The sequence below is a fragment of the Aspergillus ibericus genome (assembly GCF_003184845.1).
Source record: "Aspergillus ibericus CBS 121593 unplaced genomic scaffold BO80scaffold_9, whole genome shotgun sequence".
Lineage (NCBI taxonomy): Eukaryota > Fungi > Ascomycota > Eurotiomycetes > Eurotiales > Aspergillaceae > Aspergillus > Aspergillus ibericus.
This window is the reverse complement of record NW_020292107.1, coordinates 184,579-208,184: the sequence shown is the minus strand read 5'-3', so window position 1 is coordinate 208,184 and position 23,606 is coordinate 184,579. Positions and strand designations below refer to the sequence as shown.

The window sequence follows — 23,606 nt, the reverse complement described above, 5'->3', positions numbered from 1 at the left end:
TAAAACCCAACCAAGGGGCACAATCCAATAAAATTAAGCAGGCCCCAACTCGCAAGATCAAAACAACAAGCTGAGCAGAAAACTCACGGTACTTGACAGCTTCCGGATAAACTACAAGCTGGGCAGGAGACTCACGGTACTTAACAACTTCATCAAGTCAACTTCTTTTGCGATTGGTCGCCCGAGTTCTTTTCGGTTTCAGAGCGCATTTTGGACATTGAGATTAGGCTAGTCACAGATTCAAATGCCAGTCACTCTGATTCCTCACGAGGCGAGGCACAACCTTACGACGGATGAACGAGTTCCAATCAGGTCACCTCAGCATGCTATACCATCCCATTAGGTCTTGGGAGAGACGATACGAGCATACCTTTCCCAGTACATGCATGATAATGCAGCACAACACAAATCCATCATATGGGTATTATCCGAGGTCGAACCTGGGCCTTCTAACCAGGTCATCCCAAAAAGGCGACCAAGGATGGTCCATTACACTTTCAAAGCCAAGTATCAAGACAAAGGCACGATCCCGTGGTAGATGAGCATTACCATGACAGGTTGCCGGGTATCTGGAGAGCAGCAGCGAACAAATATGTGCATGTCAAGCTGAACCTCTATCAAATTTTACCCTGTTTGATTGAAATGGACGAATATCGCGCTAACCCGGCCTCACATCCACCTACCCTTCCGGCTAAATGCAGTGTATGAGGCTGACTACTTATACAATCTTACTCGGCCTCTCAATCTACTATGACTGACATGATCCGCATGCATACGATGAAAGGTGAAACAGGGCTACATGATCACGCTTGTTTCATAAATTGAGGAAACAAACCACCAACCGTGTTCTACACTCCATCATCAAATCCACCCTATCGATACCTAAGCATTGCACTCCATCATCCAATCAAGGAGAAACAACAGCGGGAAGAAACCATGATGTATTTTGCAACAAATAGTCTTCATCCACATGTATACTTTACATGATATATACCAACTCTACTACCGTCGCTGAACATGGTATACTATATACCAACATCATCACCATCGCCATTCTCATGATTTCTATATAACAAACCGTCGATTCAGCTCACAAATAAAGTATACTGTGGCCAGAAGGGATGGAAAGGCAAAGGCAAAGGAAAGGGGAATGTTACTATCACTTATCCTGTCCTTTCCTTTTCTTTCCTACCCCGCTCCACTCCGCTCCGCTTCTATCCTTTTTACATGGGGGTTCAGTCACATGGCATACTTTCTCCCCGCTGGACAGCCTCTTCTCTTCCTCTTCTTCTTCTTCCCTGATGAACCAATGAAGAAATTGATTCCTTCATTCACTCAAGACGGAAGACGAAAGATGAAAGACAAAAGATAAAAGACAAAAAGAGAGATGGCATATCATCTACAGTACACTCAGCAGACCGCACAACACAAACTTGAATCAGTCGTGTTGTTGATATCCTATCACAACAACCATCACAGAGATCCTCCACGGCGCGGACTATCACGGTGTTTCGGAAGCAGGGAATATACAGGCCTGTCTTTGGCAAGCCCGATGGTTCGTTCATATTGCATATTACTATGAAAGTATACGGGGAAGGTACCAAATATACGAGTGAGAGAGTCGATGAGTCTGAACTACCCTCTAAATATTTACATACAGAGTTCAAAAGAGCGAAGATGGAAGATAAATAATGAAGGAAAAGGGAAGGAAAGACAGAGGACGAATGCGATGATTTGAGATGAGAGGTCTTGAATCTTTACTGGTATAAGGATCTGTGGGTTGCTGTTAAGAGAGATCTCGCTGTCTAAGCGATTAGTTGCTGATGAGAATACTCTACTTGGTGCAAATAATAGCAATGATGATGTGATGTGGGGTTGTATTGTGGGGTTGTATTGTGGTGGTAGTAAAAGGGATAACAGTCTTGATGAATAAACGTCATCAAGGGCAAAGAAAATGGGCTGGTATTGATCCTATGCCTGGTGAGGGGGATCCTTGAAAGAGGAAAAAACAATCGGTAAAATGATAATATTAATGGTTTGTGTATATGGTGTCATTTTTCCGTCCATGACGGCGGAGCATCCATCGACATCTAAGAATCAAATCAATCCAAGATAGCTCAAGACTAGTTATTATACATCGATGTCATCTAGAATATCCCCCGCCGCCTTCTCCGCAACCATATACGTCGACACCGCCGTAAACGTCCCCGGAATCCGGGGATACACCGACGCATCCACCACCCGTAACCCCTTCACCCCACGCACCCGAAACTTCGAATCCAACACCGCCATGGGATCATCATCCGCCCCAATCGGACACGTACACGACGCATGATGCCCCCACGCCGTGTCTTGGGCATATTTCATGATGCCCTCTTGGTCCGTAACCTCCGCACCGGGCAGGACTTCCTCGATCGGCACGGCCTGTCGCGCCAACGCGTCCCGTGCGAGGTTCACCGCTTCGTACATCGCCTGCAGGTCTTGATCATATCCATCGGATCCCGTGTCGAAGTAATTAAAGAGAATATCCGGGACATCAAGCGGATCATTCGAGCGGAGCGTCACGGTGCCTGCCCGATTCCGGGGATGCGATTTGAGAATGGCCCACGTAAACCAGTCATGTCGGTCCGTGACATTCACGCTATATCCCGGAAAGTAACCACGAAAGTTTATCGGCGCGCCGAAGAGAAACACATCGTAGTTAGTATCCGCACTAGCGGTGCTTTGATAGAACATGGTGGTGGCGAAGCCCGGGGAGGCGTAGACGCCGCGGTCGTGGGTGAGGAGGGAAGGATGTTCCCAGCGGGTGAGGCATGGGTCGGCGGTATCGGTGAAGGTGCAGTCGGTGAGGACGGAGAAATTGGATGGCGTGTGGCCTTGGACGTTGATCTCGTAGTGGTCTTGGAGGTTGGTGCCGACGCCGGGGAGGTCGATGAGGACGGGGATGTCGTGGGTGGTTAGTTCGGCGGCCGGGCCGATGCCGCTGAGTTTGAGCAGTTGGGGGGAGTTGTATACGCCGCCGGAGAGGATGACTTCGCGGCTGGCGGTGGCGGTGCCGGGGGTGCCGCGGCGGGAAGGGGAGGAGAGGGGGCTGGCGTGGTAGAGGTGGGCGCCGTCGAGGAAGGCTACGCCGGTGGCGAGGGGCGGGGAGGTGGTGTTGTCGAAGAGTACGCGCGTGGCGTGGCAGTTGGTGCGGATGGTGAGGGGGTAGGTGGGCGTGCCGTCGGGGTTGGTGGCTGCGTGGACGGCCAGGACGAATTCGCGCGCCCCGTTGCGCCGGGCAGAGGAGGTCGAGATGGGGATTTGATAGTAGCCCGGCTGCGAGTCGCGGGTGGCACTGTCGGCGTTGGCGTCGCCGGCGAGGAGTGTGGCCAGGTTGATGAGGGTGTTGGTGTGGTTGCCTAGGGCAAAGGCACCGCCTAGGACTAGCGAGAGGAATTGGGGATCTTGGAGGACGAGGTTGATGGGGGCATATTCGGTGGATAGCCAGCCGTCGTAGCCATGGCCAGGGGCCCCGGGGAGGAGGTAGTGGTTGTTTTCCAGCTTGGCAAAGTACTGGCGCATGTTGTCCGGGGCCCAGGAATCATCGCCGGTGAGGTTGGCGATGTATTCAAAGTCCGAACGATCCGGATACACGGCGATGAGGGCATTATGGGCGGTGCAGCCGCCCAAGGTGTTGGTGCGAGGGTACAGAACTCCCTTCATGGTTGACCCCGGGGGAGGGTTCAGCCCGGTGTATTCCTCCCCCTCGGGGGTGGTATACGTGGTTTTGTAGTCGAGGGCTTGTCGAGCATCATCGGCGTAGTGACGCACGAAAAAGTTCCACGCCATCTGCTCGTCTTCCGAGGCGCGAGCCGAATACGCGGGCACCGAGTAATTCGGGTTCAGCCCTTGATCATCTCCTGACTCCAACAGAAGCGTCTTGTGGCCGGCCAGGGCCAGTCGGGCTGCTAGAGGCCCGCCGCCAGCCCCCGAGCCAACGACGATGTACTCATACCCGGTGAGGTTGACGGCGGCACTGAGGGCCCCCGTGGCCAAGAGGAGGAGCCGGGCGAACAGCATGATGGCGATAGCACGGGGGAGACCATCCTGGGTAGCCCCGTGGCTTTATACGCCAGCGGAAGCCGAGGCAGATTAGGTTCAGTTCCTTGCTTAGATCGGCGGTGGGTCGCGAGGGTGGAATCCATTTCCGAATGCCACACTTGGACCTGGTCTGCAGACAAGCCAGTATGGAGTAAAGACACTGTCAGCTACAGAATCTTTTGACGCTGATATGAACCACGATCATCATGGGCCATTGTCCTGAGTTCACAGTCAACAAGTGACAACTCAGCTGTGAGGAGTCTCTCTGATGAAGATCGAGCAGTATCTCGTATCCTCAGCTAGTTCCTCAGACTAGCCCAGGATAGACATTATAATGGCCAAGTCCAGAGTGGCGAGTCGAAAGGAGCATGAAAAGCAGCGGAGTGGAGCTTCCTCCCGCTAAGATGACTAGGAAGCCCTAGGAGATTTACTAGTCTCGGGGCTGGCCCTGACGATCCCTCCCACGACTGGCCAGCGTGGATCTCAGAGGGCGGGGTCGGGCAATCTCAATTTCGAGGAGACAGGGGTCGCTGTGTCCCATACTTTGTGGTTTGCAGAGGTGTGGTTGATACATGTCAAGATCACTCAACGTAAAGATGATGACCTCGGCCGGGTGGGTTAACCCTACAATATAGAATGATGACGGGGGTGCGGCAGGGATGAGCAGTGATCAATTTGCTTCACACTATTAGGTTATAATAGACTGGTGTGACAGAAAACTGTTACCGGTCATGCTCAGGGTTATCGGAGTGCCATGACAGGCATTGTAGGGATGCCATGGGTGAACACCACTGGGCTTGCTCAGATAAGACTTAGTTGGCCATCGTATTGAACCTGACATAGTAAGCTATAGCTCGAGAATAAATACCATGATCAGCTACTGTATCCTGTTAGGATGGTTACACCTCCTGATGTCCTCTGCTCTCCCGCTGCAACCCCCGCAACTCCTCCCCAATCCTCTCTCTCCCCCAACCCTCCCGTAACCCCCGAAGCACCATCTCCTGCTCACTCTCCGGCGCCATCCCACTCGGGGCCGGGGGTCTCCGATCCAAATTCGAAGGAAAGGGATATCCATCCGCCACGGCGCCCACCCACGCCTCCACCTCCGCACTCAGCCCATCCCTCCGATAAATCTCACGCACCTCCTCCCAGCACTTCTCCACCACCGGCACGGCATCAACATGCTCCATCGTCTTCCCCAATGCACACCCAATCTGCAACAGATTCGCCTTCCGCTGAAACCCCGTCCGCTCCTCCATCCCATTCGCCCCCGCCGCATGAAACACCGCCGGATTAAAAAACACCCCATCCCCCAACGTCAACGGCAGCGCCACATACCGTTCCTTGAAAAACGCCCGGAACTCCTCCCGCCGCCACGCCAGATACCCCGGCGCATATGTCTGGCTGAACGGGAGGAACCGCGTCGGTCCACTCTCCACCGGCATGTCACTGTGCGCCACCGCCCCCTGCAGCGTCAGATACTGACTGGCTAGCTGGACGCTCCGCGGGAAGGCCGCGCAGCGGTCCAGCTCCTGGAAACCCAGGTGGTAGTCGCGGTGGCTCTCCTGGGCGGCGCCGCCCGGCTTGACGATGTTGACTTGGGCGGTGACGCGGTAGGCCGGGCCCAGCCAGCTTTCGCTGACGGTGCGGAGCCATGGGTTGCTGTAGTAGTGGATGAAGGAGGAGGGGTCGACGAACGCGTGTTTGCTGAACGAGTTCCAGATGCGGTCGTTTTTGCCGCTCGCTGCGAAGTGGTCGCCTTTGGGACCGAGGGGGGATTGCCGTTCTTTGTCGATGATGTGTTGAAAGGCGGTGTTGGTGGCGGCCAGCGTATCGCCGTATCGAGACGGGTGGTACATGCCTTTCAACACGAAGATGCCCGGCCCGGATTCCAGAATGTGGTGCCATTCGGATTGGAGGGCCGGGGTGGTCGCCGCGTTCAGGGGGTCGAAGCGGGTGGCATCGTAGATGGGAATGTTCTTCTCCACGGTGGCAGCCAGCGGGTAGCTGGCGGGATCGGTGGTCTGCGAGCAGACGTGCTTGAAGTCCTCGACATTGATGGAGTCGAGGTGAAAAAGCCGGTTCTGTACGACTGACTGGAATGCGTGGGAGCCCATGGTCGCGGTAGTATATGATGTGATGTGCTGTCGGTGAGGAATTGACTGGGAACAAGTCTGTAGAAATGCTTTGCCCGGAGGTGTAATCCCGTCTGCTCGTGCGGATTTCGGGTTAGCAGCACCACCCAGATCGAGAGATGGAGGGAGGTGGAGCAGTCAAATCCGGGGAAAAGATGCTGGGAACTCCACCTCGGGAAATGAATCCCGAGGGCCAAGAAGAAGACAGAATACAGCGTCACACAAGCCAGAGGGTATCCATTCTGATGCAGCGCTCGACACGGACCTGTATATGCATTGTCCATCCCGCGCCGCCGCGTCATGCTAGTATTACACATGTACACTGATGCTGCCACCCCAACCGTCCACGTTTACTCCACGGTCCCGAGATGTACCCCAGAAAGCATGCACCCCCCAACAACAGAGAAAAACAAAGAGAAGAGTTACGAAACACACCGCACGGCTCGCCCGCCGTCACTGGCCAACCATGTTATATTCAAAGATCCCAGCCTGCGCTCAATTCTATCATGACCCGAATTTTCACCCGAAAAACAAACTAAAAGCAAAATGCTGCACCGCTTCGCTTCGAAATGCGCGCTCTTATGCATTCATCATCACGGCCCCCAGGTCGGGGTTTAGCGCCGGCTCGGTCGCCGCCAGCTCCGTCTCCGTCTCGTTTGACTCCCGTAGAATCAGCTCGTTCTCCGACAGGGTCTCCACCAGCGAGCTCGGTCGTCCCGCCACGGTGAACAGGATCTTCAGCAGCACACTCTGGCTCTGCCCCCCGGTCGGCGTCAAGACCGTCTGGTGGCGTGTGTGCATCAGGAGGATTCGGACCAACGAGCGGATCTGCTGATCTGTCGACGCGTCCTGGATGATATCCAGCCCGTGGATCACGCACACCAACAGCGGCGGGGCAAAATGAAGCAGTATATCAATCAGTGAGAGCACCTCTTTCCATGATGTGAGCGTGCCGTTGAGCGGTTTGAATCGCTCCGCGCTCAGGTTGCACCCAGCATGGCTTTCGACGACCGGAGGCAGGTATTCGATCAACTGCCGAATCAAACTGTACGCCAGGGCGATGAGGTGTTGTTCGAATGTCAGCTCGGTCCCTCCATCGGTGCGGTTGCAGAAGTGAGAGATGATGGGCAGCCGAGCTTTTCGTGCAACGTTGGCGTAGCAGGTCGAGACAAGAAGCACCGGGCTGGGGTAGACCGTCGATGCGGGACCCCCCACGGCGAGTACTTGCGAGTGTGCATCCGTCGCCCATTGGTTCAACGAGGTCATGACATTCTCTTCGGCAATGACCGGCACATCGGGGTCGAGGTCGGGGTTTTGGTCAGCCGAGTCAAAAAAGTCTTCGAGATGTCGAGACGCCAACTGCAGCTCCATGCGGGTGTACTTGTGCTTGTGCCCCTCTCCAATCAGGTTGAACCTGTCTGTGTCTTGTAATGCGTGCACGGTCAGCTCCTCAAGCAGTTCGGGCCACGTGAACCTGGCTTCCCTACCTAAGTCCTGTGAAGCGGTGGTGGTCAAACAGGCAATCCCGCTGTTTTGCTTGCTCACGGACTGTAGCTGGAGACTGACAGTGCCCAACAGCTGCGTCAGGAGCAGGTCTCGTTCCTTGAGCAATCGCTTGCGCTCCGCCGCATCCTGATGGATCTCCCAGAGCAACTGACGGGTCAGGGCATTCTGGGCCGCTAACCGACGGTCCATTTTCTGAAGACCCACTTGGCTTAATCGGGCCTGCTCGTAGTTTTGAAGATAGAAATCACCGTTCAAGTCACACAGCCGATCACAGTAGCTGTCGTCCAGGTCCATGGCATCAGTCAGGCTATACATCATGTCTCTTGCGCTGCGTCGGATATGGCACACGAGGCTTTGAAAATCGCGGTAGAGGTCGTGCTTGGGGCTCTGGAGCAGCCGACAGATGGACTTGCGCACATACCAGTCCATCAGCTCGCCCAGGAAGAAAAACAGAAGCGTATAGAAACGTGCAATGGCGTTGACCGAGTCTTTCGAAAGCGGTAGTGTGTCACCCATTGCTGGGGGACCAATGGACCGGTTGATCTGAACCAGTGCCTTCACCAAGCCTTCCATGATTCTCGGGTAGCCGGCGGATGCCTAGAACGAGTCAGTCATCACTGAACAGCGAGTCACGAGGGATCCGCTTACCTTGAGCAAAGACTGCAGGACGCTGTAAAAGATGGAGCCGTACAATTCGTTTTTCGGAAGGGCGGTCAGTAACCCCCCATGTAAGCTCAACGTGGATCGAAACTCGTCACAGCATTCCCGCAGCACTCGCAGTTCCGACGTGGACGTCCAAACCGGCTCGATGTTGCTGACGACCTCCAAAACATCCTCGGGACCCTGTAGGCGTTCGTGGAAGCGGACGAGATCGTCTGGCGGGAGGTAATCCTGGAACCGTTTCCATGACTGCACCAGCTCATTGTATTCGATATCGAGAGTGGCGATCACCGGGTTGCTGTCGGATGGTCAGTTCGTGTCGGCTCCGTGCTCTGGCTATTCCGAAACCGTATTAAAGCACGGACTATGTCCTCATGGAGACGGTGTAGATCATCCGAGGGACAAGGTTGAGGGGAAAGTCAAACGGCGATAGACACACCGCACAGCAAACTCTAAGGGACGAGAGAGAAAGTAAGGGAGTCAAGACGTACGTGGACAGATGTCTCTTGTCGAATCGCTTTTTCCACAAATTGGGGATTTCGGCCAGTAAAGGGCCGGCCGGAATGGCGACGGATTGAGGGGACATGGTGCCGGGCACGCCGGGGCTGCTGCTAACGGACGGCAAGGCAGGGCGAGCGCGGTCTCGTCGACTGGGCCGACGGGGGCATGTCAGGGGCGGACGGCGGCGAGGGAGAGAAGGGAGGGCTATGGCAGTTTCGGATCGACCATCTAGCGCGAGGGGGCAAGACCAAGGTTGAAGTGGATGTTGCAGGTGTGGGTGGAGTGGCAGAGAATTGTAGATGTAATGCTGTGGTGGAGGTGGAGGTGGAGGTGAAGGTTGAACTTGGGATAGATGGGGATCAAGATGGGGGAGTGGAATTGGGAGTGGGAGTGGGAATGGGAATGGGGATTGAAATTGGATCTATGGCCGGGGGTGAATAATGAAAGAGGAGGTGTTGTTGTTGAAGGTGGACCAGCTGGGGGGGGGAGAATGGGGGGCGGTGGGTTGGTTCCTGGTCGCCTCGTCGGGGCCTCAAGTCTCCTGGCGTGGGTTTGTTTGTTTGATCGATTAAAGCCTCGTGGAGCACATCTTGATCGCTTTGGAATTGGCGGGTGGTCCCGCTCGGGAAAAGGGGGGAAACGATAGGTCTGGGGTTGGAAGAGAAGAAGGGGAAGAAAGGATGAGAAGGAACAAGAGAAGAAAGAGTGAGAGAGTGAGAGAATCCGAGAGAGAGACAGACAGACTGGAGACTGGAGAAGGAGAAAGAGAGGGGGGGGTGGACACTGAGAAAAACATCCCCAGAGGAAAAAGGGCAAAAAAAGTACTACGACGACAACCCACCCAGTCAGTGCAGACAGAACGGAACTTCTCTGCTCTTCCCTGTCTCTTTTTTTTTTAATTCTCCCATGAACATTAATACTTTTTAGCAAAAAAAAATTCAGATTCTTATTTTTACTATTATTTTATCCTTTTTCCCACTCAGCGGAGGATGGGAAGGAAAGTCAGGCTGCCGGCCGAGCTGGGGAGATTTTGATTTTATTTTATCAGCAAATCCTCGCATTTAGAATTTCAAAGGATTTGAAATTCATACCTGGACACCGGAAATATCAATCCCTTTAAGCTTCTGTCTAGCTCGATCGGGAGAGAGGTCGAGTAGTTTCCCTGCTTATAACAGGCCCGATCCTGTAGTAGGATGTCGTCGGAGGTCGTAGGGTGGTAGTACTACTCCTATCTGAGTAGTATTATTCAACCCTCCCCGACGCAACAACAGCAGCAGCAGCAGCAGCAGCAGCAGCACCAGTGAGCATCTGACCGGGTTCCCCGATCCATACGACTCTTCAGTTCGATGGGAGCCTCGGCCTGGGCTGGTCCGACTGGGACTCTGAACAGTGCCCAGAATTGCCCCCTCCCTCAGCAGCGCAGCAGCTCAGCAGGGAAGCGGGCGCGCCTCCCTGGCCCGCACCGACCAATGAGGGGCCGGGTCGCCCCGGGCCCCAAGCGGTCGAGGCCTCGAATGGAAGCGGGGATGCGACGCGGGATAATTCTTCCAGACCCTCGCCGCCCTGGCCTGGCTAATTTTGGTCCGGCCTGACTGGCCTTTTTCCTTTTTCCCTTTTCCCTTTACACTGTTCTTCCTCCCTCTCTCAGATCCCAGTCACTGGGGGTGGAGCTGCCAGGGTAGGATTATCCGCAGCTAAGGCCCGGAGCTGCCCTTCCTTTTCCTACGTAAGTAAGTACCATCGACCACTGACTCCGGTGGGTATAGCGGAGGTTTTATGGCCGCTGAAGGCCATAGGCATAAGCTTGGACTCGCCGTCCGATCGGTTGACTGATCATGAGCAAACATTGCCCCCCCTCCCTTGCCAGGTTAATTGACCCTATTAATTCCCCTAGGCCGATATTAAAAATAATTGTAAAAAAATTAATTAATGGAACCGCTGTCTGTTCATCGGTTTGATTTTATTTTATTTTTCCCTCTCGCCCTGCCCACCGCCAATCTTGTTGGTCTCCTATTTTCCCTTTCGGTGTTCTGTTCTTCACTTACCAGTCCGTCTCCCACCCACCAACATACCCCGGGCCCACCATCCATCGCCCATCGTCATACCAGCAATCGTTCCAGAAAATCCCCCCATCTGACACGGTCACCAGCCATGGCGACATCCTTCAATTCCCAATGAACAAAGCCGATCTGCTACTTGCTCAGATCCTCGCTTTGTCCCTCAACCATCATCCCACCCTCCATCCGAGGGTCGGATGAGGCAACACCCAAGCTTCCCTGCCAATCACCGCCTGTGCCCAGGCCATCCGCATGGCTCTCCAAGAGATACGAGCCTGTCATGCCGGGCAGACTTCGCGGTACCTGATGTACGTGGCCCCTCCATCCATCCAACATGGCCCAGCATGGCCCCTCCCTCCATGACGGATGCCGCAGCCCCAACGGAGATTGGTGGCAGCACGTTCCGTCGACAGGAACACCCTCCCAGCAACTCGGATCGCGCCTATGTACCTAGGCAGATAGTGTTTCCCGTGCCGTAGATACCGACGGAGCTGTTTGCTGGTGATGGTGTCGGCGGAAATTGGCCCATCCCGGTAGGGCCCATCCTTATCCACCGGATATGAGTCGGTCCACAGTCCAGGGAGGAGAGGAAGCAGGCAGGAGAGGTCGGATGGATAGGAGGAAGGACACGGACCAAGTGTTGCTGTCACGGGCCCACGGACAGGTCTCGACCCGATCCACCCGCCAATGGCCATCGGTGCAGAACGCCTTCGTCGCCTGGGGCATGGCGGCCTTGGTCGGTTGTCGCCAGAGGGTCCCTGGACTCCCTGCTGAGTGGTGGAACGGCCCAGTCGCCGTTATGGCAGGCGCTTCAGTAGCACTGGGGAATAATCCTCGCCGCGAGCCCCTAATAATACCGTTGCCATATAGAGGGCTCGTGGCGGGGGATGTGGAATTTGGCCCTTCGCCTGGGGGGGAAGGGCCACCTTTGTGCAGGGTGCTACGGTGCCTCCTCGCATATCATCGCCCAAGTCCTCAGTACCACCCGCCCCCCACCCAACCAAAGGGTGGCGGTGATGGATCGTAGGGTGGTACAGCGCCTCTGGATGATGCGGCACGACCGATCGGACCTTCAGCTAGCCCCATCTGATTGGAACCTTCCCCTGAGTATCTCAGACCTGTCAGTTACGCTCGCATGCAGGGTGGTCGCTGGGGGACAGGGCGGGTGGTCCTCCCGTGGATGGATGAATGGAGGTCAGTAGCTTGGGGCCCGAAGGAACCCCGAGGAAGATCTTCGGATGCTCCCTTAAGATCTGAATTGCATTATGATTGTGCTTTGTTCAGCCTGGATGGGCCAGGATGAGCGCGTCTACACCTAAAGCGGCACGATCAACACGCGACCGTAGGGAGGGGGGAATGCAAATGACAGGTCAGGTCACATCGACCCTGCTAAACAATCCACTTGATCCAGCTACGTCGCCACGCCGATCCTCCAGCGAGCCACATTGTCAATATTCCCCCAGGATGCTAAAGCTTAGTCGCCTGGGGAGACTGGTGTCGAGGTGACACCTGTCACACGGCAGTAGTAGCAACCCCCACGGCGATGAACGGGCTAGAACATGGCCGGTACTGCAGAGGGAAACCCTACCGCCAGAGGGAGCGAGTGGTATATACCGGTCGGAGGAATGTTGTTGTCGTTGCGCCTGGCGTGTTGGACGATCCCCGATCGGCCTAATCCATAGCTTATTCGGGCGGGCGCGGGTGACTGGCTGGGCCCTAACCCTAGCCCTCAAAGAGGTAATCCCTGCATGAGGATGAATAAAATTTGTGTTGCCTTTTATGCAGATCATGGCTATGGCCAGTATCCATCCATCCATCCATCCATCCTGGCATGCTCCGGATCTGTGATCTTCCACTGACCGTCTGCATCCCAGACCGTCGGACACGGACATGATAAGCAGAAACTCCGGCATCGGAGTCCGATGGAGCAATCTACGCCCTGCTCTATTTTCCCCACATGAAGGCGGAGAATCACCGGCGATGGAAACTGAATGAACACTCGTCGACCTTCCGCTTTGGGGCCGCACGGCAACAAATCCGGGCGCACGGTTAGTCAGCTCGACCGACTTACCCTGTGTTCTTCTCGTCGGTTCTCGTCGTTGTCGTATTGCTCAGCTGGAGGACGGGGAAACCACGTTGGAGAATACGGGATGTGAGAGAAAAAGCAATCAATTTGCATCCCGCGAGGCCCATGCGGCGACTCAGCAGCCAGACAGGAAGCATCCTTCCCAGCTGCCCGTCTTTATAGCGCGGTGGGATAGACAGTCAGAATGGGGAAAAGGGCAGTCAGGATGCCAACAAGGTTCAATGGATGATGCAATGCCGGCTGGAGTCTAGCTGCCTCTTCTGGCACTGCGATTCAGGCCTGATTCTGTGATTGTTGGTTATTGTCGATAAGTAGCCTGGCGGTCGGTCGGTCATCTTTTGTGCTGTGCCAGAAACCGAAAATTGGGACCAACCCACGATCGGCGGATGCCCAGGATCCCCCGCACTCGGCCCAGTTGCACCTCGTCACTTGCTGCCCAGGGCTGATTTGCATTGCCATTGGATTCAAATCCACCCCAAAAATGTAGACAGGCCGAGCAGCAGGATCGGACCAGATGAAGCTTATCACACACGCCAGATGGATCGAAGATGCCACGGGGGCTTATCGTGTATCTGGACACGCTGATATCCTGCTATCTGATCCTGTCAGCCTGGCGGGCACTGCTGGCCGTCCCACTTTTTCCCGGTCTCTGAATCATTCAGAATTCAACCCGCAAGCATCGTCGCCCCGTCCACGGTCCGGCGTATCTGCACGCAATCAGACCGAGGCGCTGCGATGAATAATCCATCCCCCCACCGGCATCGCTCGGGCGATCCATGGGACTTTCGCTGCTGCTGCTGCTGCTGCTGCTCCTGCTGCTGTCCGGCTCACTGCTCGATGGTCTCGTATTCGCCTGCTTCCTCCCTCCTTGGTTGATTGAGGCATTGCTGGACGGATTTCTCACCACCAACGATACCAACACCTTGTGTAATAAGAATAGTAACCCGCCCGACCTCCGTGACAGTTGGCAGTGGCATTATTGTTATCTCATCCGTCGCTTTCCTTGCCGGATCGCCCGGCAGCATCGACTGCCAGCCATCCGCCCTCCAGCCCCCAATTGCCAGCCAGTGCCAGCCGCTGCTATTCCCATTGCAGCCAGGTTGTTGCTGAGGAAGTGAGCATCCGATCCGATCCACCTTCCCACCCACCCCATTCCCGCCTCATCTTCTTCCATCACCCATTGTCCCGGCTTCCACACCTTCCCGGACTTCCAATCGCCGTCCGCCGTGCCTGTGACGAGACAGCCTTTGTTATCCACGGTCGCTCCAGTCCTGTGGTAGTCGCCGGGGATCGCCCGGTCCTGCACCGGAAGTGATATCACTCTCCCACGCTGACTGGCAGCTGGGTGCCTGTTCGCTGCCTCTGGGCGTCTGAACCGGCTGGTTTCCTGATCCTAGGCCGATCCCTCGTCCGTGGCTCATGATCTTCGTCCGTCCCCATACCCTCCGCCGTCTCCGTAGGCCTCGTCACTGTGGGGAAGTCCATCCGGCGTCCAGCATCATCAACTGGGCGATTCGCCGATGGGTCCTCCCCGTTCCCATCATCCCTCTTCCTCTTCCTTCTTCTTCTTCTTATTCTCCTTCCTCTCTGCCACCTGTACCCTCCGCTTTCTCTCCGTCTTCCTCCTGCTCGCCCTCTCGCCCCTCGCCTCTGCAGTAACCACGGCCGGCTGGACCGTGCGGCCGTCTAATAACTCGGCGGATCTGTCGTGGACTGGGGGTCTCCGGTTCCAGCTCAACAGCACCCAGGTGCAATTGCCCGCAACTGTCCGACTTGCTCCTTTGACCCAGGACTTGGTCGATCTCAATCAGGCGGAACTTGCGGTTAGTCAGCCGGTTCGCGCCTCCGTCTGCCGAAAGCTGATCGATATAGGCATACCTGGTGACCGGTAGTCTGGTGGATGTGGACGCCACCAACTCGCTGTCACTGAACAGTAAAGAGATCGCCGTGATCAGCTGCGATCCATCTGCGTATCCCGGGAATTTAGATGCGAGTTCGACTGTGGGCAACGTTCTCACCGCGCAGCAGCAGGCAGTGGCCGTGATCTTGTACAGTGGGACGTCGCTGCTCTGCAACTATACCACGGATGAACCGTCGGCCAATCGCTACATCAACGTCTTCACCCTGCTGAATCCGACTCTGGATCGCCGAGTCCAGACCCAACTCAGTGCGCCAGGCAACGGATCGACTACCATCGGCACCAACATGTCGTACATCGGACCCACCGGGTCGACCTCGGACACGTCGTCCGGGTCGGGCGATAGCCCGAATACCGGTATGTTCTTTTCCGGGGGCCCCTGGGAATTGACTAACTCGCCCCAGCGATGATCATCCTGTACAGTATCACGGGGATTATCACGGCGCTATTCCTCGCCATCATCATCACCGGTGCGGTGCGCGCCCACCGCCATCCGGAGCGATATGGGCCGCGGTATACGGCGGGACGACCGCGACAAAGTCGAGCGCGAGGGATAGCGCGCGCCATGTTAGATACGATCCCGATCGTCAAATTCGGGGACACGCACGAGGGCAAGCCGGAGGGCGCCAAGGGGGATGTGGAGATGGGGGCGGGGGTGGAGGCGCCGCCCACCGAGGTGACAGAGAACCGAGACGCCACGGCGGCGGAGGCGTTTGTCACCTCCCCTCAGCCACCACCCGAATCCCAACCCACGACGGAATCGATGGCGGAGAAACGATCCGATGCCCCTGAGGCCGAGACGACGACGGACCACCCCAACTTCTCGTGTCCCATCTGCACGGACGACTTCGTCAAGGGTCAGGATCTCCGCGTGCTGCCGTGCAACCATCAATTCCATCCGGAGTGTATCGATCCCTGGTTGGTGAATGTGTCAGGCACCTGTCCTCTCTGGTATGTCCCCTGATCCTGCTGTGTTGCTTGTTCCCTGTTCCCTGTTCCGTGTTCATACTAACCGACGCAGCCGGATCGACCTCAATCCCCCACAGCGAGAAGGCGAAGACGAGCACGACCTGGGCGACGGTCACCCCGAGACGTCGCCAGAGGGCCCGGCAGAGCCAGGTGCGGAGAGTGGTCATCCTCGTCACCGGCGCCTCAGCAACTACCTCCACGGCACGCTGAATGCGCGGCGCATGCGCGATGCCAGCGTCGAGGAGCGACTGGCGGCGCTGCGGAGCGTCCGGGAGGAGGCCAACCGGGAGGAACCGACCGACGAGTCGGACGAGCGACTCCGCCGCCGCAGTCGACTGACGACGCGACTGCGCGAGCGGTTCCGGGTGCGCACGCGGGCCCACGGCGACGAGACCGAGGCGTCGTCGTCCGAGGCCCCGCCGGCATGAGGATTTGCCTTTGGTTCTTGTCTATATTCTTTCAATCTACGTGCATACGGCGTGGATGATGTGCTATATTGATGATGGGTATATATGACGATATATGCATGGCCGGGCTGGCCGCCGGCCGAGTGGACATTCCTCTCCTGCTTGTTTGGGATTATGATTTACATGAGATTTGACGATGGGATTGATCGGGCGCTTGGCGTTGATGCGAAAATGCACATTGTATATAGGATGTTAGTGCATGAAATGACCCTGACCAGCATATCTCGCATATTCAAAAGGTGAGCATCGACACGGCAAGTGTCAACCGTAAGCATCTGATCCTGATCCTGAAACTGAAACTGCTCGAGCTCGTGCCGGGCTCCACCTCGGAATGACTCGCAGCAGCAAGACTAACGGATTCCGGGTTCCGGCGAGCTTCGCACGAGATTCCGAGGACCCCGTGGGGTAGATCGACCAGGTGGCCTTGCACTTTGGACTTGGATGTTGTGGGTGTCGGCTTCTCTGATCGCTCAATCTATCTAGCAGTGCCAGATGCAGGAAGCAGCACTTCATCAGGGATCTAGACAATCCATCGTACGAAAGACTCCAATCAATTGCTCCAGTCCATGCGGTCGGCTGGCATCGGCGATGAGTAACCGAGGCGCGTGATTGGCGGCGGGCCAGGCCTCATGGAAAGGAACTAATGATGTACCAGCAATTCATAAGACAAGCCTGTTATACCGGACTACGCTGGATGTAGTCGGGCGATCTGCATTGCCAATGAGGGATATATGTCCCGTCTCTGCATCTCCGACTGGGCCTTGGCCCGTCCATGCTCGGAGCTGCTGGGTTGCCCACCTATCATACGATGTCAAGCTAGAAGCAGCATTCAGACCGGATGAGTCTCTTAGATGGGATTGTGGGGAGTGTCGACTTGAAACAGCCTCAACCCAGCATGGAGAGCAGAATGAAGGAACTGCGTAGTCTTCATGTGAATGTCGTCATCTGGCTGGTCATCGGGCCAGCACTTCCTCGGCTCGCAGTGGATGCGCCGAGCAGCACCACGACCATTAAATAGATCGCAGACGCCGCTGCTGTATCATGTACTCCGTACTCCGTGCTCCGAAGCTATCCATCAGCAATCAGCAATCAGCAATCAGCACTTGTTCTGGCGCCAGTCGCTCAGCCCATCCGGGATTTATCTGTTTCGGTCTTGAGCCCCTCCGGTGAACGCAAGCAGCAGTCTGAGGTGGTGTGACCTCCATCATGTCGCCCCTTTCTCCACCTACTTCTACCTCGTCGTCTGCTGCTTCTGCTGCTTCCTCCATCTCTGCTTCTCTTGCATCCTCTGCCACCTCCCGTCTTGCTTCCTTGTCCGCGCACATCATGGGATCCGCCAGCCCGTCCGTCTTTTCCACGGCCATTGTGCCCGCCGCGCCAGAGGATCCCCTCTTCGGTCTGGCCACGGCCTATCGTCAGGATCCGTCCGACAAGAAGGTTGATCTGGTCATTGGAGCGTACCGCGATGACAACGCCAAACCGTGGATTCTGCCCGTTGTCAAGAAGGTCCCCCACCCCCTCCCCCCACATTCACGCAGCTCCATCGCATCTAACACGGCATAACATCAGGCCGACGAGCTTGTTCGCAACGACCCCGCCTTGAACCATGAATACCTCCCCATCAAAGGTCTGGCCGACTACACCAGCGCCGCGCAGAAACTGATGATCGGGGCGGACAGCTCCGCCATTCGCGAGAACCGCGTAAGCCCATTCCATCCCTCATGCCCATTCCTCATTCCCCTCCCCTTCATCTTTCTGCTTGAAATCTAACAACGAACAACAGGTCTGCACCTTCCAAACCATCTCCGGCACCGGCGCCGTCCACCTGGGCGCTCTCTTCCTCTCCAAATTCCACCCCGCATCCCCCAAACCCACCACCTACCTCTCCAACCCCACCTGGGCCAACCACCACCAAATTTTCACCAACGTCAACCTCCCCATAACCACCTACCCCTACTTCAACCCCAGCACCAAAGGTCTCGATTTCCCCGGCCTGACCTCCGCCCTCTCCTCCGCCCCCACCGGCTCCATCATCCTCCTCCACGTCTGCGCCCACAACCCCACCGGCGTCGACCTCACCCAAGACCAATGGAAAGAAGTCGCCTCCATCATGCGCGCCCGCTCCCTCTTCCCCTTCTTCGACTGCGCCTACCAAGGCTTCGCCTCCGGCGACCTCGCCCGTGACGCCTGGGCCGTACGGTACTTCATCGAGCAGGGCTTCGAACTCTGCATTGCGCAATCCTTCGCCAAGAACTTCGGTCTGTACGGTCAGCGCACGGGCGCGTTCCATTTCGTGTCGGCCCCCGGTGCGGAAGCAACTGCGTCGAATGCGAATGTGGCGTCCCAATTGGCCATTCTGCAGAGAAGTGAGATCTCGAATCCCCCAGCGTATGGCGCCCGGATTGCCAGTCGGGTGTTGAATGATGAGGGGTTGTTTGCTGAGTGGGAGGAGGATTTGAAGACTATGAGTGGACGGATTGTGGAGATGAGGAAGGGGTTGAGGGATCGCTTGGAGAAGAGGGGGACGCCCGGGAAGTGGGAACATATTACCGAGCAGATTGGTATGTTTAGTTTTACGGGCTTGACGGAGCCTCAGGTGAAGGTTTTGAGGGAGAAGTGGCATGTTTATATGGTGAGTTGCTTCTTCCTTTCGTATTGTGGTTGGTGACGGGGTATGCTAACGGACGATAGACTAAGAATGGCCGGATCTCAATGGCCGGGCTCAACTCGCATAACCTGGATTACTTTGCCGAGGCAGTGGATAGTGTCGTGCGGGAGACTTCATAGACGATGCAACGCAATGTGTACTGGTATCATGCTATATACTCCAGTAGAAAGACTGGACTTGAACCCAAAGGAAACAACCTTCGCATATAAAATCAACACAAGATAAACAATGAAGATAAATTAAAAAGCAAGATCCCACACCACCAACCACGTACACAATCCCACGGTGCCCCAGAACACCGCCTGCGCGGCACTCCGTCTCTCCGTCGCGCGTTTCAACTCTTTATTGCCCTCCCCGATGTTTCCCCGCGTGTTACTGGCATCTGTGACCAATTGTCCAATGTATTCTTCTTGCGTCGCGAGATGCGATACGAGGGTTTGTTGGAGGGAGGAGATTTCGAGGAGGGATTTTTCCGCATTCCTACATCACCCACATATTAGCCTCATACCAATACCAAGCAACACAAAGATATGAATAGGGGAGAGGGAAAAAGGTTGGATGGACATACTGAACCTTCCCTACCACATCCTCAAAATACCTTACCATACTCTCATTCTCCTCCTCAAAGAGCTGCAACTGCTGCGGAGTGAGTTGGCTCTCAATCGCACGAACCTCCTCCTCATCCATCTTCGCAGCCGTCCCTATCCCATCCATTCCATCCACACCTCCCATCTCCCACCCCATCCCCACCCCCATCCCCTTCACCGAAGCAGCCCCCGAAGCGTGTAAATTATACAACACACTCCTCTCCTTCTCCCTCACCCTCTCGACCCTCCTCTCCACCAAATCCCTCTGCACATCCACCACCTCCCTCAACTTCCTCCCCAAATACCACAACACACTTTCCCTCACACACTTCATATTCCGTTCTTTTTCCCGCTCGCGCACTTCCTCCTCACTTCTCCCCCCCTCCCCATCATCATCATCATCATAAGTGAGCGCAGCCCCCCCGGCCCACTTGGCTAGTAAACCCCTCTTGAACCTCTGATCCAGCGTCCGGGTTACAGTCTCCTGGCGGAGTGATTCCGCGGACGAGAGGGTCGAGATGGAGGTACTCAGGTTGGAGAGGAGAGTTGATGTCGAGGCGGTGATTTCGTCGCGGGCGGAGTCGGTTAGGGTTTCTTGGGCTTGGATACTTTGCTGTTGGGGTTTGGTGGTGGGTTTGGATTTGGTGAGGGAGAGGTAGGAGGGGCGGATGGTTTGGAGGTATTGGAGGAGTGAGGTTATGTGGGTGTTCTGTTTTTTTTTTGTATTATTATCGTTGGTTAGTAGGGAGGTGAGTTGGGGGGGTAGGGGTGGGGTGGGTATCTGGGGGGAGGGTTTGGGGGGAGTACAATTCTGTAGGCTTCTTTGAGGAATTCGTCTGCGATTTCGGTCGTCATGTATCCTGTTGAGAGCTTTGGGGTGCTGGTGCTCTGCTGGAGCAGGTCTGTTAACGTGGGGGTGAGGTCGGTCATGGTGTTGAGTGCTGTGGTGGTGCTGTGTTGTTGATGTTGACACAGTTTGTCTTATGTATTGGTTCTGACAAAGTTCCGGTGGATGTTTCAGGTTCTACCGCCTGAGCTGGTGTAGATTGAGACCAATTGTCGAGCTATTTGTACGGAGAACCGGCAACTGACTGCGGTTGACGTCGAGTTGGCATGTACTCCGTCCTGCGGAGACTAACTACGTTGGATGCATAGTTACATAATCACATGCTATATGTTCATAACTCATATCCAGGGTATCCACGCTAAACAATGCATGCTAAATCACTCCTCGCTCCTCAACCCATATCTACAATCGTTAGTATGGTCAGGCGTAAACAAGAATCAAACTCACCTCCATCTTCCCCATCTCACTCCCCTCGCGGCGCGCCACCTCTCGTGACCCTCCCATCAACAAATCTAAATCCTCCTGGTCTACCATTGTAATCATATCTCCATCATCCTGCATCCGGATCTTCAACAGCGTCCGGAACCCAAACTTCTCCCGAATTCGAGTCTCAAACTCCCCAAACGCGATCGTCGGCTCCATCATGATATACCGTGTATCCTCGTGTGAGTGCGCCTTCACCCGGAACTTGCGCACTTCCACCCGTCGTGACGTCCCCCGTCGCGAACTGCGCTTCGGGGACCCCTGCTGCCGCGTTCCTACGAGCTCAAACTCACCATCCGGCCCATTATCCTCATCCGCATCGCTGGCGTACTCCTCTTGCTCGTCGATGTACCGTTCCTGCTGACGTCGCCAATTGGCCCCCGCCGGCATCGATCGCGTGCCCGAGTAGACCTCCTCCGAGGGCCCGGCCGGGGCAAACCCCGTATCACTCACCCCCCGTCGATGGCCCGGTGCGTCTGGCCCTCGGGGACCCGGTCGCATGGCTCGAGACTCGGACGCCGTGCGCGTCGTGCCGATCCGCGGCTTGTCGACTAGGGTATCTGTGCTTTGGCCCGCACCGGCCAGTTCGAGCCGCGGCGGCCGCGCCGCCCGGATGGACCCCGGTCGACTGTTCATCGTGACACTACCTGTGGAGCTGTTGGTACTTGCCTTGTCTGCGTCCGGCGGGGGAGTAGGAGGGAAGAGATTACGGTTCAGAGGCGGCTCCGAATGCTGACGGCTCCGACTCTGCAGGTTCTTGTGCACCAGGTGCGACGTGGCAAACGGCAGATGCTCGGGCTTGCGGTGGTCCAGCATCGACAGCGTCCGCTTAAGGTCGTCGCTCGGCCCGAACGGCATGCTGGTCCGCTCGGACGCAGCAATCAGCCGGGCCTTTCCCAGGTAGTCTTTGGTCTTCAGGTTCTTGACTTTGGCCTCGTTGGGTCGATAGATCACCCCCACGGGGATGGAAAAGACCGTGTAACCCTGTTCAGTCAGTCCAGCACTATCTCATCTGGGGAAAGACCTACCGATGCCTGCTCTCGAAGGGCTTCGTCGATGACATCGTGGTCCGGTGTGACCTTTTCTTTCGACGCATAGTCAAGATCCTGCATGCCTGGCCCCATTTGCTGGAGATAGATATAGCACAAACCACGGTTGAACAACACTTCACACGAGTACAGTCGGAATCTCAACCCCAGCTGCTCATAGTCAATGGACGTATTACCCCGGAGATAGAGCAGCGTGTCATTGAAATTGGCCAACGCCTCTTCAAAGTCTCCCAAGAGGAAGTTGGAGACCCCCTCCTGGAAGTATGCAATGGCAAGGTATTGGTCCAAGCCAATCGCCCGCTGGTAGCACTCGACCTGCTGCTGTTAGTCGAGTACGACAACCCGATGGAGGATCATACCGCTTTCTCATGTTCCCCTAACGTCGCATAGATCACCCCACAGTTGAAGAGTATCTTGGATGTCTCGGCAATCGTACCAAAGACCCGAAGGGCTTCATCATACTCCTGATTGTCATAATGCTCGAGGGCCTGTACCCATGTCTCGATTTCCTAAGACCATTAGCACAGCCCAGACCTAACCGGAGACAGCCTATAAGTACCTGCTTCAATGACATGTCGGTGCGGCCACGTAGTGCCTAGCCTAGTTCCCTATGCAGACGGCGAGACGCTGCGGACACCCACCAAGCGTATATGTACGCGACTGGCAATCGCCAAGACGCAATGGCTGGGTCCTGGCCACGCTGCGCAGGGATGTGACACGATTCCGCAAAGGTCCACTCGTGGGTGAGCCGGTTTGGGTCGGCACTTGGCAGTCGGTGTGCCCGCGAAGTGAGAGATAATCGCTATCGAAGTGATAGACCATGCGCACTACCCGGAGTCTAGTCGAGAGAGAGATCGGATATATAATTAGATCACGGATCCAGCGACCCAGCCGCTAAGAGGCACCAAACACCAGCCAAGACGCAAGGAGGCGTTGGCTGGGTGTGATCACGGTGATGAGGGGTGCGAGGGGCCAATGTGGTTAGATTGCGAATTGAGGGGAGCCAAACGGATGTTTGTTACTGATATCGATGCGAAGAATGCAGCATTGAGGTGAACAACTGTCTCCAGCAGAAGAGGTACGGATCAAGATGGAAGAAGCCAAATCCACATGAAAATGCACAAAAGGCAGAAACAGGGAAGAACTGGGATTAGCGTGCAGAGAGATGCAGCGACAGGGAGCTAGCAGCCGATGTGAGGAAGTGCCCAAGGAGGGGGAGAAGTCAAAGAAGCACGGCGAGGGGACGGAGAGATGCCGTGGGTGTTGGTACTAAGGGCATGGGCCTGGCATATGGCATGGCCGGGGGATACATAAAAATAACTGCGGTGAGGACGGAGCAGTCCGTTCTTGGGTGCCAACTCCCAACCGCACATGGAACGATGGGTGGTGAGGCATCAATCCTTCATCGTAACGCCGGAGGGGAAACGCAACATCACCGTGGTCTCCTGGCCGGTGAGTGGCCAGCATCCCGGTCGTCACCCAGGATGACCACAGGGCCTGCGCCGCCCTGATTGGCCGCTGCAGGGGGGAGCACTTTATCACAGTGCAGGGTCGATCCATCCGACAGCCTGTGATTGGCCCTGCGCGCCA

At 55.9% G+C, this 23,606-nt stretch overlaps 8 protein-coding genes across 8 annotated transcripts; 2 read left to right on the top strand and 6 right to left on the bottom strand.

Moving 5' to 3' along the window:
• Positions 1–2,015: 2,015 nt before the first annotated feature.
• Positions 2,016–4,062, bottom strand: BO80DRAFT_376463 (GMC family oxidoreductase; the record flags this gene model as incomplete). Its single annotated transcript, XM_025716660.1, has 1 exon — positions 2,016–4,062. The coding sequence occupies one exon, from the start codon at positions 4,060–4,062 to the stop codon at positions 2,131–2,133; it is 1,932 nt and encodes a 643-aa protein (XP_025577785.1). The 3' UTR covers positions 2,016–2,130.
• A 733-nt stretch (positions 4,063–4,795) lies between these two features.
• Positions 4,796–6,498, bottom strand: BO80DRAFT_488402 (phytanoyl-CoA dioxygenase family protein). The gene has a single exon (XM_025723572.1). The coding sequence runs from the start codon at positions 6,198–6,200 to the stop codon at positions 4,983–4,985; it is 1,218 nt and encodes a 405-aa protein (XP_025577784.1). The 5' UTR covers positions 6,201–6,498; the 3' UTR covers positions 4,796–4,982.
• Positions 6,499–6,797: 299 nt separating this feature from the next.
• On the bottom strand, positions 6,798–8,970 carry BO80DRAFT_349470 (uncharacterized protein; the record flags this gene model as incomplete). The annotated part of the gene is made up of 3 exons (XM_025715504.1): positions 6,798–8,321; positions 8,373–8,682; positions 8,876–8,970. 3 exons carry the CDS (start codon positions 8,968–8,970, stop codon positions 6,798–6,800), a joined length of 1,929 nt encoding a protein of 642 aa, XP_025577783.1.
• Positions 8,971–10,824: 1,854 nt separating this feature from the next.
• Positions 10,825–12,128, bottom strand: BO80DRAFT_422919 (uncharacterized protein). The gene has a single exon (XM_025718927.1). It carries the CDS (start codon positions 11,635–11,637, stop codon positions 11,221–11,223), a length of 417 nt encoding a protein of 138 aa, XP_025577782.1. The 5' UTR covers positions 11,638–12,128; the 3' UTR covers positions 10,825–11,220.
• Positions 12,129–14,347: 2,219 nt separating this feature from the next.
• Positions 14,348–16,493, top strand: BO80DRAFT_283965 (RING-H2 finger protein). The gene is made up of 4 exons (XM_025714944.1): positions 14,348–14,851; positions 14,901–15,303; positions 15,351–15,897; positions 15,968–16,493. The coding sequence occupies exons 1-4, from the start codon at positions 14,549–14,551 to the stop codon at positions 16,341–16,343; spliced, it is 1,629 nt and encodes a 542-aa protein (XP_025577781.1). The 5' UTR covers positions 14,348–14,548; the 3' UTR covers positions 16,344–16,493.
• A 676-nt stretch (positions 16,494–17,169) lies between these two features.
• On the top strand, positions 17,170–19,649 carry BO80DRAFT_422917 (aspartate aminotransferase). The gene is made up of 4 exons (XM_025718926.1): positions 17,170–17,888; positions 17,952–18,083; positions 18,166–19,014; positions 19,074–19,649. The coding sequence occupies exons 1-4, from the start codon at positions 17,589–17,591 to the stop codon at positions 19,167–19,169; spliced, it is 1,377 nt and encodes a 458-aa protein (XP_025577780.1). The 5' UTR covers positions 17,170–17,588; the 3' UTR covers positions 19,170–19,649.
• Positions 19,222–20,886, bottom strand: BO80DRAFT_401476 (putative SNARE protein (Ufe1)). Its single transcript, XM_025717564.1, has 3 exons — positions 20,445–20,886; positions 19,619–20,346; positions 19,222–19,530 (listed from the first exon to the last, which is right to left on the bottom strand). Exons 1-3 carry the CDS (start codon positions 20,565–20,567, stop codon positions 19,290–19,292), a joined length of 1,092 nt encoding a protein of 363 aa, XP_025577779.1. The 5' UTR covers positions 20,568–20,886; the 3' UTR covers positions 19,222–19,289.
• BO80DRAFT_488384 (putative PB1 domain protein) lies at positions 20,857–23,024 on the bottom strand (the record flags this gene model as incomplete). The annotated part of the gene is made up of 5 exons (XM_025723571.1): positions 22,576–23,024; positions 22,376–22,525; positions 21,996–22,331; positions 20,932–21,951; positions 20,857–20,886 (listed from the first exon to the last, which is right to left on the bottom strand). Exons 1-5 carry the CDS (start codon positions 22,588–22,590, stop codon positions 20,857–20,859), a joined length of 1,551 nt encoding a protein of 516 aa, XP_025577778.1. The 5' UTR covers positions 22,591–23,024.
• Between the last annotated feature and the right edge of the window lie 582 nt (positions 23,025–23,606).